The 13,340-nt window shown below is 39.4% G+C and overlaps 2 protein-coding genes and 1 pseudogene across 2 annotated transcripts; all 3 read left to right on the top strand.

Moving 5' to 3' along the window:
• The first annotated feature begins 4,064 nt into the window (after positions 1-4,064).
• LOC145205409 (4-galactosyl-N-acetylglucosaminide 3-alpha-L-fucosyltransferase FUT6-like) lies at positions 4,065-5,477 on the top strand. Its single transcript, XM_080078130.1, has 3 exons — positions 4,065-4,435; positions 4,553-4,781; positions 4,851-5,477. The coding sequence occupies exons 1-3, from the start codon at positions 4,065-4,067 to the stop codon at positions 5,475-5,477; spliced, it is 1,227 nt and encodes a 408-aa protein (XP_079934256.1).
• A 105-nt stretch (positions 5,478-5,582) lies between these two features.
• Positions 5,583-6,284, top strand: LOC145204669 (uncharacterized; annotated as a pseudogene).
• A 3,956-nt stretch (positions 6,285-10,240) lies between these two features.
• LOC145203679 (uncharacterized) lies at positions 10,241-13,330 on the top strand. The gene is made up of 5 exons (XM_080075935.1): positions 10,241-10,432; positions 10,494-10,628; positions 10,844-10,988; positions 11,279-11,385; positions 11,788-13,330. The coding sequence occupies exons 1-5, from the start codon at positions 10,316-10,318 to the stop codon at positions 12,034-12,036; spliced, it is 753 nt and encodes a 250-aa protein (XP_079932061.1). The 5' UTR covers positions 10,241-10,315; the 3' UTR covers positions 12,037-13,330.
• The last annotated feature ends 10 nt before the right edge of the window (positions 13,331-13,340 follow it).

Below are 13,340 nucleotides of genomic sequence, written 5' to 3'. Positions count from 1 at the left end.
GAAACCATCACATATATTTGTTTCCTGAACAAAAATATGCCATATACCGTATTTACTCGATTGTAAGCCGCCCTCGTTTATAAGCCGCCCTCGATTATAAGCCGCATGTTGAGGTATTAAAAAAGTAATGTAAGCCGCCCTCGATTGTAAGCCGCACGCTGGGATGTAGATACGATTTGCTTCATAACAGGTCATTATGTTGCTACGTAGTACAACTTTTTGCCCATATCTGTTAGTTACGTTGATAACTGTACCCAATAGAACATATGGTGACGTATAATCTGTACATGCATACTAGTTTTGAACCCAAAATAAATTAAAAAGTTGAAGTTTAGAAGTAATATCGGTATAAAATTATAATGTAAGCCGCCCCCGATTGTAAGCTGCCCTCGATTATAAGCCGCACAAACGGCAGCTAAAAAACAATATAAGCCGCGGCTTACAATCGAGTAAATACGGTAAAGTGGCAGATCTTGTTAGGTTATTAGGGAAACATACCTTATATTTTGAGCAAACCCGATATTTTTCTTTAACGTGTTACGAAATTGAAGGGGTCTAAAAAAAACGTCATCTGCAGATAAAACTTAATTGGCATATACCTAATTTGAAGTGGCCATGTTGGGCCTTTTTTATTAATCGCGTTAACATGCGTTTTGTACCACAAACAACAAGAAAAAGCATATTCAGTGGAGAATGGTATAAATTGTATTTAATGCCTTATTGCAACACAAACCATTGACAAACGGGCAGAGTTTGTCGCCTTTCATTGCAGTTTTGGGAACAAGCTTTTTGTAGTCGTGTTTCGCTTGCAGTTTTTGAGGCAATTCGAACCTTCAATAACTAAAACACCTTCGTGCCCTCGCTAAAACCAGGATAAATAAAATACAGCGTGTTCTCTTATACCAGTGGTTCCCAAACTGTTTTTTATATTTTTTTCAAAACGGTCCCTTTGTCATTATTTCGAGGGCTCGCGGTCCTTATAGCCGGTCAAGTTTTGTGTAGAAAAAAGGTGAGGTTTGACCGAGTTTGACCGTGGCAAATGGCTACGTCACGACAATTACATGCAGGTTTTTAAATGAAAAGTCCAAGGTCGGATACAAGCCTAAATGTGTATTTCATAAAAACGAAAGTTGATTGCAGGATTTTAGCTAGTTATGCAAAATTGCGCATAACAATCATCCAAAGACAGCATATGACATCACAAACAGGACAAAAACATTACGATTGTGCGCGAACAATTGCATTTTTGATAGTTGTCATTCAATAAAGGCCATTGTTTAGCAATAGAGACAGTCGATTCTCAATACTACTTTGATTTAAACTTATTTAGTGGCACAAACTGACGCCAAATAAGATTATAGAATTACTTTAACCGCTTCGTGGTCCCCCCAAAATTGCCTCACGGACCCCTAAAGGACCGGGGACCCCAGTTTGGGAACCGCTGTCTTATACCCAATTAAATTAGCTACCTTGTTTCCATTTTTTCTTTGCTCCTATAGCTTTTTTAGTGGTTTTTTTGATCTGTTTTTTACCTTTTGTATCATACCAATGAAATAGATAACTTAGTCACGTACAAAAGAACAAAAAAATGCCAAAGGATTCTTAGATTAGTCATCCGGGTCGAAGACAGCCCCTTCCACAGCAAGCAACATCTGAGATCTCGCCATAGATCTTACGAAAGCAGAGGAGGAGATGCTCGACGGCAACATTCTCTTCGTCGTAAAGAACTGTCCTCGGAACACCCGGATCTGCCTACGGGATCACAAGAAACGTTCCGAGGAACTGCGCTGGTGTTTTCGTTTAGGCGGGTTTAATTTGACCAGTAGAACCCACAGGTTAAACCACCGCCTTGGTCTTATGCAACCGGACGTACCCCGCCAGGTTCGTGCGGTCGGTTGCGATTCTACGGTAGAACATTACTAGAACACAGAATTCAAGCACAATTTAAATAACAGGACACTTAACTAGCGTTTTGTTTTCGTGTCCTTGCTGTATACGTAATCGTTCAACAATGAAAATGTGATGAGGAAGTTACTAAATGCAAATAAAATTCGACTTAACTTTATTTGACTTGACTAGTCGTGCTTAACACAAGTTAGGTTAAAAGATGCCTACCAAACATATATGTGTCGGACGCTTGGGTCGTTAAAATTATTCACAAAAAATAAATATTGCGACAAAATTTATGAGCTATAAAGTATTACAAATAAAGTGTTAAGGAAACGGAATTAATTTATTTTTGTTTAGTTTTTATTTGCAACCAATAATTTAATAGAATGTGCAATGCAGTCTGAATTGGGTTTGTAGTAACGCTTACTGTGAGACGAGTAAAGGTTCAATCAGCTGAGGAGAAACTTCTGCGTTAAGTTCAAACTTGGTGCTTAAAAATAAATTGTATTTTCTAGAAAACCTTAGATTGTGAAAATTTGTCTTTAGATAAACTGAAATCAACTTTCAACCGTTGTGAGTTTTTTCTTTATTTATCTGACGTCACAGCACAATTACGTCACAGTTGTTCCAGCCAACCAAGGCTGGAACAACTGTAATTTCCACCTCGACCAATCAGAGTCTTCCTACACCCCCCACACCAGTTTCCTACACCAGTAAATATGAGGGTAGTGACGTAGCATACGAGTTGGTCGCTGTAGCGAAATGAGTGAAAATATTTTCAGATCAGCAGATCAAGTGTTTGTTTGGTGGTCTGTCGAAAACCCGGCCATCTTAAAACATGCCAAGGTAGATTTATCTTTGTACGATGGAGGATTCTTTAACTGGAAGTGGACGTATAGACTCGACGCAGACGTTTATCGCGGCTATGGTTACCGCGGAAAAGTCATTGACGCCGTTGCTAAGGAAACCAAAGCAATTGATGACGTACTAATTAGAAGCGAAAATTGGCGGTAAAGTTTGTTTAAACTTTGTTTAACAACATTTTCTAATTAAGGTGTTTTTAGTACGATTTATATTGTCAGTTTGGTTCGTTAGCAAATGCGGTGCCACTAAAGGCGCACAAGAGCGTCTGGAATGTTTCCAAAAGTTAGTTAAAGCTGGACTGGAACTGGAACGGTTCGGAAAATGTTTTAACAACCAATATTTGATGCCGAGAGGAAGTTGCTGCTCAACCGAAACTTTTCAACCAGGAGAAAGATCTGATAAAAATCTTCTGGGCTAAACTTGTTCATTTCCACAAATTTGAGCTTGTTAGGTTAAAGTGCTGGTCTGGTTGACAGTGAAACGTTTTCCTGAAACAATCCGAGATCAACTAATTGTGTCGTCCACTTTCCCACATTCCGATGTTGCGCAGATATTTCCTACTTGGTGATTGTATTAAGTGGGTCTGTGTAACGTTCATCAAGCGAATAAAACCCTACTTAAACTTCCAGAACAATCTAAACTAGGTACATATGGAAATATTGAGGTATATAAAAATATGATACTTAAAACTAAAACATTGCGTCTTGAGAAAATACAAATCTTTTCTCGTGCCCACCGAATGAAGTTTGAAAAAAATAAAAGTCACATCGGTGTGTTACTAAAATATCGGATCAAATAAGGTGAAGGGGCGTGACAGGCATTGAAAACTTCACGCTTTTGACAGTGAATGATGCTTCTCACAAATGTCTTTTCCAATGTAACCACCGTATCGAAGATCATTTTTTACTGCGAGTCAACGTGATGGATTGTCAAGGCACAAACCACACATATTGGCAACTTGCCGTCTTAAAGAAAACCAGATTTCGATATTTCCCAGCATTTTACGGGATTTATTATAATATTTTTGAAAATATTTTATTTTTTGCACTGCTTGGCCTCAGTAATCAGCGAACTGTCACAATGGTAGATTTTTGTTTAGTTTTTATTTGCATCAGGTAGATACCATTTATTTGAAGGAATGTGTGAAACAGCAATCCAGTCTGAATTGGGTTTGTAGTAACGTTTACAGTGAGACGAGTAAGGTTCAAGCAGCTGAGGAGAAACTTCTGCGTTAAGTACAAACTTGGTGCTTAAAACTAAAACCTATTTTCCAGATAACTTTAGATTGTGACAATTTGTCTTTAGATAAAATGAAATCAACTTTCCTGGTCGTTTATTTAATGATAACTTGCACATCAACCGTTGTGAGTTTTATCTTTATTTATCTGAAGTCACGGCAAAATTACGTCACAGTGGTTCCAGCCAATCAAGATCGCGCTTTTACCGTCAAAACTTCGACCAATCACAGTCTTCCTATTATTGACGTAACAAGCAAACCCCGGCACCCCCTAATATTATATTGGGGATCTCCCTGGGGTGCTGCCGGGTACACCCCCGCAGATGGGACAATGATGGATGATTGTTACGTCACAAACGACCGACAGAAACTCAACCAATCAGACATCGTTGTTTTTCACTACACAGTCATCAACAAACGTTTCATTCCGTGGAAGTTTTACAGGTTGGTTGTTTTTACTTGATCCTGTGTGTAGTAAATATGAGGGAGGTGATTTTGGTGTCGGCATAGACGTAGCATACGAGTTGGTCGCTGTAGCGAAATGATTGCAAATATTTTCAGATCAGCAGATCAAGTGTTTGTTTGGTGGTCTGCCGAAAACCCGGCCATCTTAAAACTCGAAAAAATCGATTTATCTTTGTACGATGGAGGATTCTTTAACTGGACGTGGACGTATAGACTCGACGCAGACGTTTATCGCGGCTATGGTTACCGCGGAAAAGTCATTGACGCTGTTGCTAAGGGAACCAAAGCAATTGATGACGTAATAAAGAAGAAGCGAAAATTGGCGGTAAAGTTTGTTTAAACTTTTTTCAACAAAATTTTCTAATAATTTTTTTAATACGATTTCTATCATCAGGTTTGGTTCGTTAGCAATTGTGGCGCCACTAGAGGCGCACAAGAGCGTCTGGAATATTCCCAAAAGTTAGTTGAAGCTGGACTGGACCTGGAACGGTTCGGAAAATGTTTTAACAACCAATATTTGATGCCGAGAGGAAGCAAAAACTTTCGAGAAACACTTCGACAATACAAATTCTACATGGCATTCGAAAACTCGATTAATTGCACTGATTACGTCACAGAGAAGTTTTGGTTCCACGCTCTGATGAATGACGCAGTTCCGGTGGTGTGGGGAACTCCCAAACGCGATCTACTCCGAGTTGCCCCCCCAGATTCGTTTATACACGTTGAAGATTTCAGCTCCCCCAACTTGCTGGCAAAATATCTCAACTTTCTCCATAGAAATCAAGCTGAATATCGGAAGTACTTCCACTGGAGGGAGGACGAGAGCATGACCGACGAGAAAATGATTTCTATGATCAAGGAAAAGTACCCGGATGTGAAACCGCTAGAGCGACCTTCGTCACTTTGCGAGAAGTTTCTCGCCAATAGGGGGCGCAAGAGCATCGAATCACTGAACAAGGAATTTATTCTGAGCAATCCCAAGGAATGTTACGAGCTTGCAACCAACCACAAGGGGGCGTAGTTTGACAACAACGCGGTCGTCTTGCAAAACCGATCCGCAATGCCTTATTGACCAATGAAGGAGAGTATGAAACTTACGACAACTTGGCGTTAAAATTCAATTTCCATACAGGCAAATTACTCTGAGTTCATTCAATTTATTAAACTTGTTTCAAGTCTGCCTGAGAAAATGGGACTCAAACTTTACCGAACTACAAATAACTCAGTCAGAACATATATTAAATCTCATTAAAGACACAAACAGCGTCGAAACAATTTACACCAAGCTACAAGACAGCGCGGCTCGCGTGCCAGTTAAGTCCCAATACTTTGGAAAAACAAGCTTTTCATAAATTTTGACATACCGTGGCGAGAAGTATATATCAACAAGTTTAATTCCACTATTGAAAATAGGCTGAGAAGTTTTTAAATTAAATTAAATCTGAATGCCATCGTGTGCAACCAAATATTGCACTCCTTTGGAAAATTGACTCCGACTTGTGCACATTCTGTAAAAATGATACAGAAATCGTTTACCATGTTTTTTATTCTTGTCATGTAACTAGACTGTATTGGGAAAACGTTTGTTCATGGATTGTGCTAGAACCCGAGTCCCACCGACGTTACACCCCCTTAATTTACTTTTTGACGTCCACAATAGTGGATCCGGCCATAAACTATTGAACTGTATGTTGTTATGTTCCAAATATGTTGTTTAAAATGTAAATACAGTGAAGGTAAACAAACTGTGTCCAGATTTATACGCTTACTAAATTCATTGCGTGTATGTGTCAAAAAAGCGTGGAAACTATTTTGCTTGCCGCAATAAATAGTGTCGCCTGTTATTTATTGAAGTGTGATGCAATTTGTTACTGTTTTTCGCTCTTTTTTGAAAATTCATCAATAAAAAAAACGAGCCAATGCTGATTCCAGTTGAGATCAGAGTACTGAGTGACGTAATGGGGCAAAACTACGACACTAGGTGTCACTGCTGCTCAACGGAAGCTTTGCAACCAGGCGAAAGAGGTGCAGGAACTTGGCCGAATGACCTGGTGCGCCTGACCCATATACATACATAAAAAACCTTGATCGGGATTCGACCCCGGGAATGTCCTAGGTTCGAACCCCGTGAAAAAAAGAAAGATCTGATAAAAATCTTCTGGGCTAAACTTGTTCATTTCCACAACTTTGAGCTTGTTGGGTAAAAGTGCAGGTCTGGTTGACAGTGAAACGTTTTCCTGAAACAATCCGAGATCATCTAATTGTGTCGTCCACTTTCCCACGTTCCGATGTTGCGCAGATATTTCCTACTTATTGGTGATTGTATTAGCGCAATTGTGTCTGTGTATTTTCCAGGGAGTCAAACCGCTTGTCATATGGGTTCAAGTTCGTTTCGGGTTCACTTCGTTTTGTTTTTATAAGGGTTCGGGTTCGGTTCAGGTTTGAGCAAATTTTCCAGTCCGAACCGGTTTGCGGTTTTTAAACCGGTTCAAATTTTCATTTGTTTCAATTTAACGCTGGAAGAAACGCTACAACAAGAACTTGGTTACACAAACAGCCACAAACGTCATAAACACTCGGAACCCTCATCCCTTTAATATTAGGTGATATATAGATAAAAGCATTTGTCTAATCAGCATCGCTAGGTAAATGGTCTCTTGTTTTTTTTTTTGGTTAACGTCTTTAACACGCGATTTTGTAATGGAAAACTTCATGCATAGCGCCACTTAGGTAGACAAACCGGTATTTGGTTTGCACGCAGTGTTTTATGCTTCGCTAAAACTGCTAGCTTAGCCCCACTATCGGTGCCTAGTCGGGTGTAACAGACCACTTTCTATCTCTCTTTTTAAATGTTGCTGACTCGTCTTCAGAAAAAATGTATAGGAGTTTAGACTAACTCTCTCTCTACTGTGCATTTCGCGTTTACGTTGTAGATCGCAGTATTTCATGTCGCTGTGCGTATACTCAATTCTTTAACTATAGGCTTTTGTTAAATATATTTCTAACCATATAAAATGCAGTGGCGCTGTACTCTACTTCAGGATAGGCAACCCAGCAAAATAGAACTGACGTGCGTCCTTATGGCTATCGTGTGAAATAAATGATACTCAATTACTAGCTGATATTCCTAAGACGAAATATTAGGCTTATAAAAGCAATATAATGCGCAACACTATGTGCAGCGAATGCGAGCGGTCAAGGAAATTCTAAACAGATTGACGGTGGTTGTAAACTGTGATGAGAACAAATTGATCAGCAGTAATTTGAAGAGAAAAGAAGCCATTTACTTAAACCAGGGGTACTCAAACTTTTTTGTCCGCGACCCAAATCTGAGTTTTATGAACATCTCACGACCCAAGCCTCAAACATCAAAACATGGTATTTTTTTCTGATATGCATGAAATAGAAAAAGACGCAGACAGTCAGTTGTAGTACACAGTACTGTGAAAAAATGATTTGTTTATTTAATGTGATTGACAAAACTGAAATTTTCGCTGATAATATTTTCAATGCACGGCTCTATTTTTCATTCGGGAGACCACTTGAAATTTTATATTCAGTGAAAGGTCTGTGATTCGACTTTTTACTGTGCTGTTCGATAACGAGGCGGACCGCAATTTCGAGGTCACGTCGTCGCGCTTAGCAGTCTGGCCATGTCAAAATGGCTGCAGGCTTAAAGAGCTCGATTCGTTCATTGCGGCTTTGCAGCACCATGATCATTAATAGAAGTGAATCCCAAATCTATCAATGTTTCCTTGTACGAATACTTACTCATCCTCAACCGCTAACTGTTACATCTCCACGTTCAGTTTCGCATGATGAACGTCCTGTTATTTCCCGTGTAAAGTTGGAAGGCTGTTGTCTCTATGTGGTAATGATTGGTTCATTTTAATGTACAACGTGGTTGCGTGAGGTGACTTTACTACTGCATTGAGCAAATTCCTTTGTGTTTACTTGCTGTAATAGTCCGTTTGGGCAGAATTGAATCACCATAGCGCGACCCATTTTTCGATCATGCGCGACCCATGTTTGGGTCGCGACCCATACTTTGAGAACCACTGACTTAAACGATGGCAGATGCTGTAGCGGCCTCTCTCACTACCGTTATCGTGTGCTTTCATACTACAGCGAACCGGACAGATTGCCTTCTTTCTCTGACTCTCGTCTTATGCGGTGTATTCGCTCATTGTGTTATTCCATCACGATGTACCTCGAATAAACACCTCGCTACATTTGGTGACCTCAAGCGTGCAAAAACGTTATTTTTGCAAGAAGCCACAAACTCAGAGAATGCTGTAGCAGTAAAGTTACCTACATTTTGGACAGCTCAGCCACGAGTTTGGTTTCAGCAAGCGGAGGCACAGTTCGCTCTAAAAAGCATTAAAGGAGATCTAACGAAGTACTATTATGTCGTTTCGGCTCTGGATCAGGACACAGCAAACCGTCTTACCGACCTGCTAGAAAGCCCTCCAGACGCAGGCAAATACGAGGCAATCAAGACACGTTTGGTAGAAACCTTTACAAGCTGCATGTCACAGTAAATAACACGCAGTTTCAGCAAAACACACAAACCTTGTTTGCCAACTAACATGGTTTGTCGAAAGTTCAGATTTGTCTAATCGGGGCATCGTTTTTTCATTTACCTACAAAATCGCAAAGGAGTTTGACCTATAAATAAACTTAGAGATGCTGTTTTGACACAAGCGCCTCTTAGACCGTTACAACCGTTTCCCAAGGTTAAGTAATTCCGAGAGTTTATAAAATATGTTGCCGATTGTGTGGCCGGCAAGTTTCTGTGAGGCATATTAAAAGTTTCTTTGATAGAGATGTTATGCCATGGCATGCATTAACAACGCCAGAAACATCATGTAACGCTGATGGGTACATGTTTATTGATACAGCCATGCACGCTTATGGTTTGTTGTTAAATATTTTGCCAAATTCACCAAGCGCAACGAATGTTAATATGCATTGCAGCAAACGTGTTTCATTATATGTCCGAAATCGTTAGGGCACAAATTTTCATCAGTACTTTTATTTACACGAGAAAATAGATTGACTATTTATTTATTACCAAGCAAATTTGAGTGAGGTTTGGAATTAAACTATTTAGAAAGGCAGCAATTTATCAGTTATGTGGAGATGACATAGACAAATGTTTATTGTGACATTTCGTTTTCTTGCCAATGCGTTTCATGTTCTGGTACAAGTGTTCAGTACTACTATTGTATACTACTAAAGCAGCGGTTCCCAAACTGGGGTCCGCGGTCCTTTAGGGGTCCGTGAGGCAATTTTGGGGGGACCGCGAAGCGGTTGAAGTAATTCTATAATCTTATTGGGCGTCAGTTTGTGCCACTAAATAAGTTTAAATCAAAGTAGAATTGAGAATCGACTGTCTCTATTGCTAAACAATGGCCTTTATTAAATGACAACTATCAAAAATGCAATTGTTCGCGCACAATCGTAATGTTTTTGTCCTGTTTGTGATGTCACATGCTGTCTTTGGATGAATGTTATGCGCAAATTTTGCATAACTAGCTAAAATAGTGCGATCAACTTTCGTATTTATGTAATACACATTTAGGCTTAAGGACCGCGAGCCCTCGAAATAATGGCAAAGGGACCGTTTTTAAAAAAATATGAAAAAGTTTGGGAACCGCTGTACTAAAGCAAAGCGAAATATATTTACTTCTTTGTGTCTTCGAGTTTATTTTGAAGCTGGTTTAGTGACGATCTTGAAGTTATATTTTTGAAAAAACTAAATGTGTTTCAATTCAATGCCAAAATGTTTAATTTTTCTGAAAAGGTTCAAAACTGCTTAAAAAATTTTGTACATCGTTGGCTGATCTTTGTTGCACGATGAAGGTAATAATGGCTGGAGTATCCAAAACTGGAACCAAAACAATGGCGGAAGCTTTCCGAGTATTAGGACTTACAGTGCATGACACCATGGAGAACTTTCTTATTCATCGACAGGTATATTGGTTGTTTATGACATTTTAGAAGTCTATAAGTAAGTTTGTTGTTTCTAACCCAGGTTTGGTATGACTACATTGATGGGAAGGCGACGTTGGATGATATTCGTGAGGCTTACAGGGATGTCGACGCCGTCAATGGATATCCAATCTTCCATTTTTGGGAGCAACTGGCTGAAGCTTTTCCAGAAGCCAAGGTACTGATGCTTACTGTTGACTATGTGTGGGGACCCATGTGTTTCTTCCTAAATAAACAATTACGCTAATCAAAACGTTACTCTAACGGGGGACCCCAAGTAAAACCAAAAACTGAATAACGAAAACGATCTTGTTGAAGTTGGTGATATTGCAATAAAGGGAAGGCATTTCTAGTTAAAGTGTGTTTACTAATGGAACTTATTCTCTTTTTTAGATAATTCTATCACTAAGAGATGAGGAGAGTTATCTTCGAAGCATAAAGGACCAACATATAGCGATGATTTACAATACAAAACAAAATTTTCTTTTCACCTTTTCACCAACTGGACGGAAATTGTTTCAATTCTTTCGTTTTTTCAGTAAGTTTTAAAACAAAAGCAAACATCCTGTTTTAGGGGTTTAAAAAATCTGTGTTTAACATTGAAATACAAATGTTCACAATTTCAGTAACAGTGTCCAAGTGTTCTATGCCTCAGTTTATTTAGGGTGTTTCACAACTGAGTTTATTAGGGTGATTACATTTAATTCAAAGTTTGCTACAAATTCTGCCACATTTTATCTGAAACATCTCATAAACTGACACTTGCTGTAAATTTACCGTACTTTTTGCACTTCGTGTTTTGCGTTTGACCTTTTTTCATTTTTAAAGTGGGGTTATTTGAGGGCCCTCGACCCTTTCTGCCATTTACAATGTTTCCCTACAGCGTCCTCCTGTGGAGAATAAGATATAGACAACATAATGCAGCTGTTCTCAAGGTGGGTTGCTGTTCCTGGAAAATCTACTAACACAATACCTCACAGGAGGCCCACAATTAGCCACTTTTTGATAGCTGGCACAAAAAGCACTTTTCACATTTTAAACGTTATATCTCCAAAAATGCTCACGGTTAGAGCTATTATGGTCGGGGTAAGGTATTAGCATTTAAAATTCAATAAGACAAGAACTTAGTTACTAATGCAGAATTTTCAAAACTTATTTCCCAACCCAACCCTCTTTAGCCGCTAAATAGATAATCAAGCTCTTTGCGCCGCCTATCGAAAATTAGCTAAATGTGGGTCTCCTATGAGGTGATAGCCTAATAGCTCTACCGCTGTTCCCATTGTGAGAATATTGATACTTGACATAAAAACCGATTTAATTAGCCTATTTCTTTCTAGGACGCTCCCAAGGACAGATTGCTTGTGTACAGCGTGAAGGAAGGATGGGAACCATTGTGTAACTTCTTAAACCTTCCAATACCAAATCGCCCGTTTCCACACAAAAATAAGGGAGCGACCGTGTACGATGACCAGGTCAAAAATGACCCAACATATCAGAAGATGAAACGTGAAGCTTTTTTAGTTGTAACGTTGCTATTCTGTCTCGTGGCAGGGTGCGTTGCTTATGTTTTAAAACTGTATGTTTAATGTCAAAATTAGACTTAAACAATGAGAAAGCTTTGGTGTATAATGCTGATAGTCATGCTGCGGAATTGCTTTGCCTTACAACTTTTCGACAAATACAGCGTCCACGTGCCCTTTAATGACAATATTACATTCTGCGGTTCGTCTCGAGCGACATCGAAGATTGCGATGTTGCTCGAGCTCGACAAATATCCATGGCCAACTTCCATTCACGGGGTTCGGAGGCTACCCACGCCACAATGAGAGCAAGGTTTACTTCCATCAGTTAACATTACGGTAATAACTGAAAATGGAACAGTTCCGACGACAATGGGTTGCGTACTGAAATAATGGGGACATAACACAAACCCAGACGAGTTCGGGTTTTCCTAAAAGCTGGAATACAGTAGCGCACTTTGAACCTTTTTTCGAATTCTTGCTGGCAATTAAATGATGTGAATGTCGATTCTAACGGAGCAAATTTTTTAAAACTAGTTTTTCAAAGCCTCAGTAAATCCTCGTTTAAAATATATAGGTAATAATGACAGGAGCAGCAAACACTGGAACAAAAACATGGCGAATGCTTTATGAATATTGGGACTTACAGTGTACGACAGCAGCGAATTTGTAGCGATTGCGATGATAATTTGTGCAAACTTTGCAATAGATACCGAAATAGCTCGTTTTTGACTCCCTAGCTCAAAGCTTGCGAGTATCATGACCGCTACACGAGGAAGTTTTATAGTGTAGCAACCAAATCCAACTGTATTGACAAATCATGTTCGGACCTAATATTTCCTGTCGCAGTCAATTAGGATGCAGATGCGACTTTGTTATCTATTGTTTACGTGTTTTGTCCTGTGCGGTGATTGGACGCTACTTTGTGTGGGAATTGTGCAAGAGCACATGTATACCACTGGTTCTGTTTGGCTTGTGCTCGCTTATATCAGCGTGTCACTTTCTTTGGTTAGGAAGTAATAAACAAACGAACCGAATTGCAAGACACTTGTGTGGAGTTTCCAGGACTCGGTCCTGACAAGCTCAGGAACTTGGGACGTTAAGGACGGTGGTATACCTCTTAAATTTGCAGTAACAAGGTTATAACCTTGAGACTCATTAGCCACCATTAACATAAAGCTATGACTAAACAAACCTTTGCCTTTATCTTCGACAAGTGTTAGGTTGAGAAAGTTTGTTGTTTCTAACGTAGGTTTGGTATGATTACATTAATGGGAAAGCGACGTTGAATTATATTCGTGAGTCTTACAAGGGTGCCGATGCCGTCACTGCTTTTAACGCCTGTATTTGTTCGAAGCAAAATGCCGACG

Source organism: Phallusia mammillata, chromosome 8 (assembly GCF_965637545.1).
Source record: "Phallusia mammillata chromosome 8, kaPhaMamm4.hap1.1, whole genome shotgun sequence".
Lineage (NCBI taxonomy): Eukaryota > Metazoa > Chordata > Ascidiacea > Phlebobranchia > Ascidiidae > Phallusia > Phallusia mammillata.
The sequence above is the reverse complement of the archived record's forward strand: the minus strand, read 5'-3'. Positions and strand labels throughout refer to the sequence as shown.

Bases quoted from the DNA above. Each gene is read 5' to 3' on its own strand.
- LOC145205409 (XM_080078130.1), top strand. From the start codon at position 4,065: ATGAAATCAACTTTCCTGGTCGTTTATTTAATGATAACTTGCACATCA. The intron at 4,436-4,552 runs GTTGGTTGTTTT...AAATATTTTCAG, and splicing joins ATTCCGTGGAAGTTTTACAG to ATCAGCAGATCAAGTGTTTG. The intron at 4,782-4,850 runs GTAAAGTTTGTT...TTCTATCATCAG, and splicing joins AGAAGAAGCGAAAATTGGCG to GTTTGGTTCGTTAGCAATTG.
- LOC145203679 (XM_080075935.1), top strand. From the start codon at position 10,316: ATGAAGGTAATAATGGCTGGAGTATCCAAAACTGGAACCAAAACAATG. The intron at 10,989-11,278 runs GTAAGTTTTAAA...TCATTTTTAAAG, and splicing joins TCAATTCTTTCGTTTTTTCA to TGGGGTTATTTGAGGGCCCT. The intron at 11,386-11,787 runs GTGGGTTGCTGT...ATTTCTTTCTAG, and splicing joins ATAATGCAGCTGTTCTCAAG to GACGCTCCCAAGGACAGATT.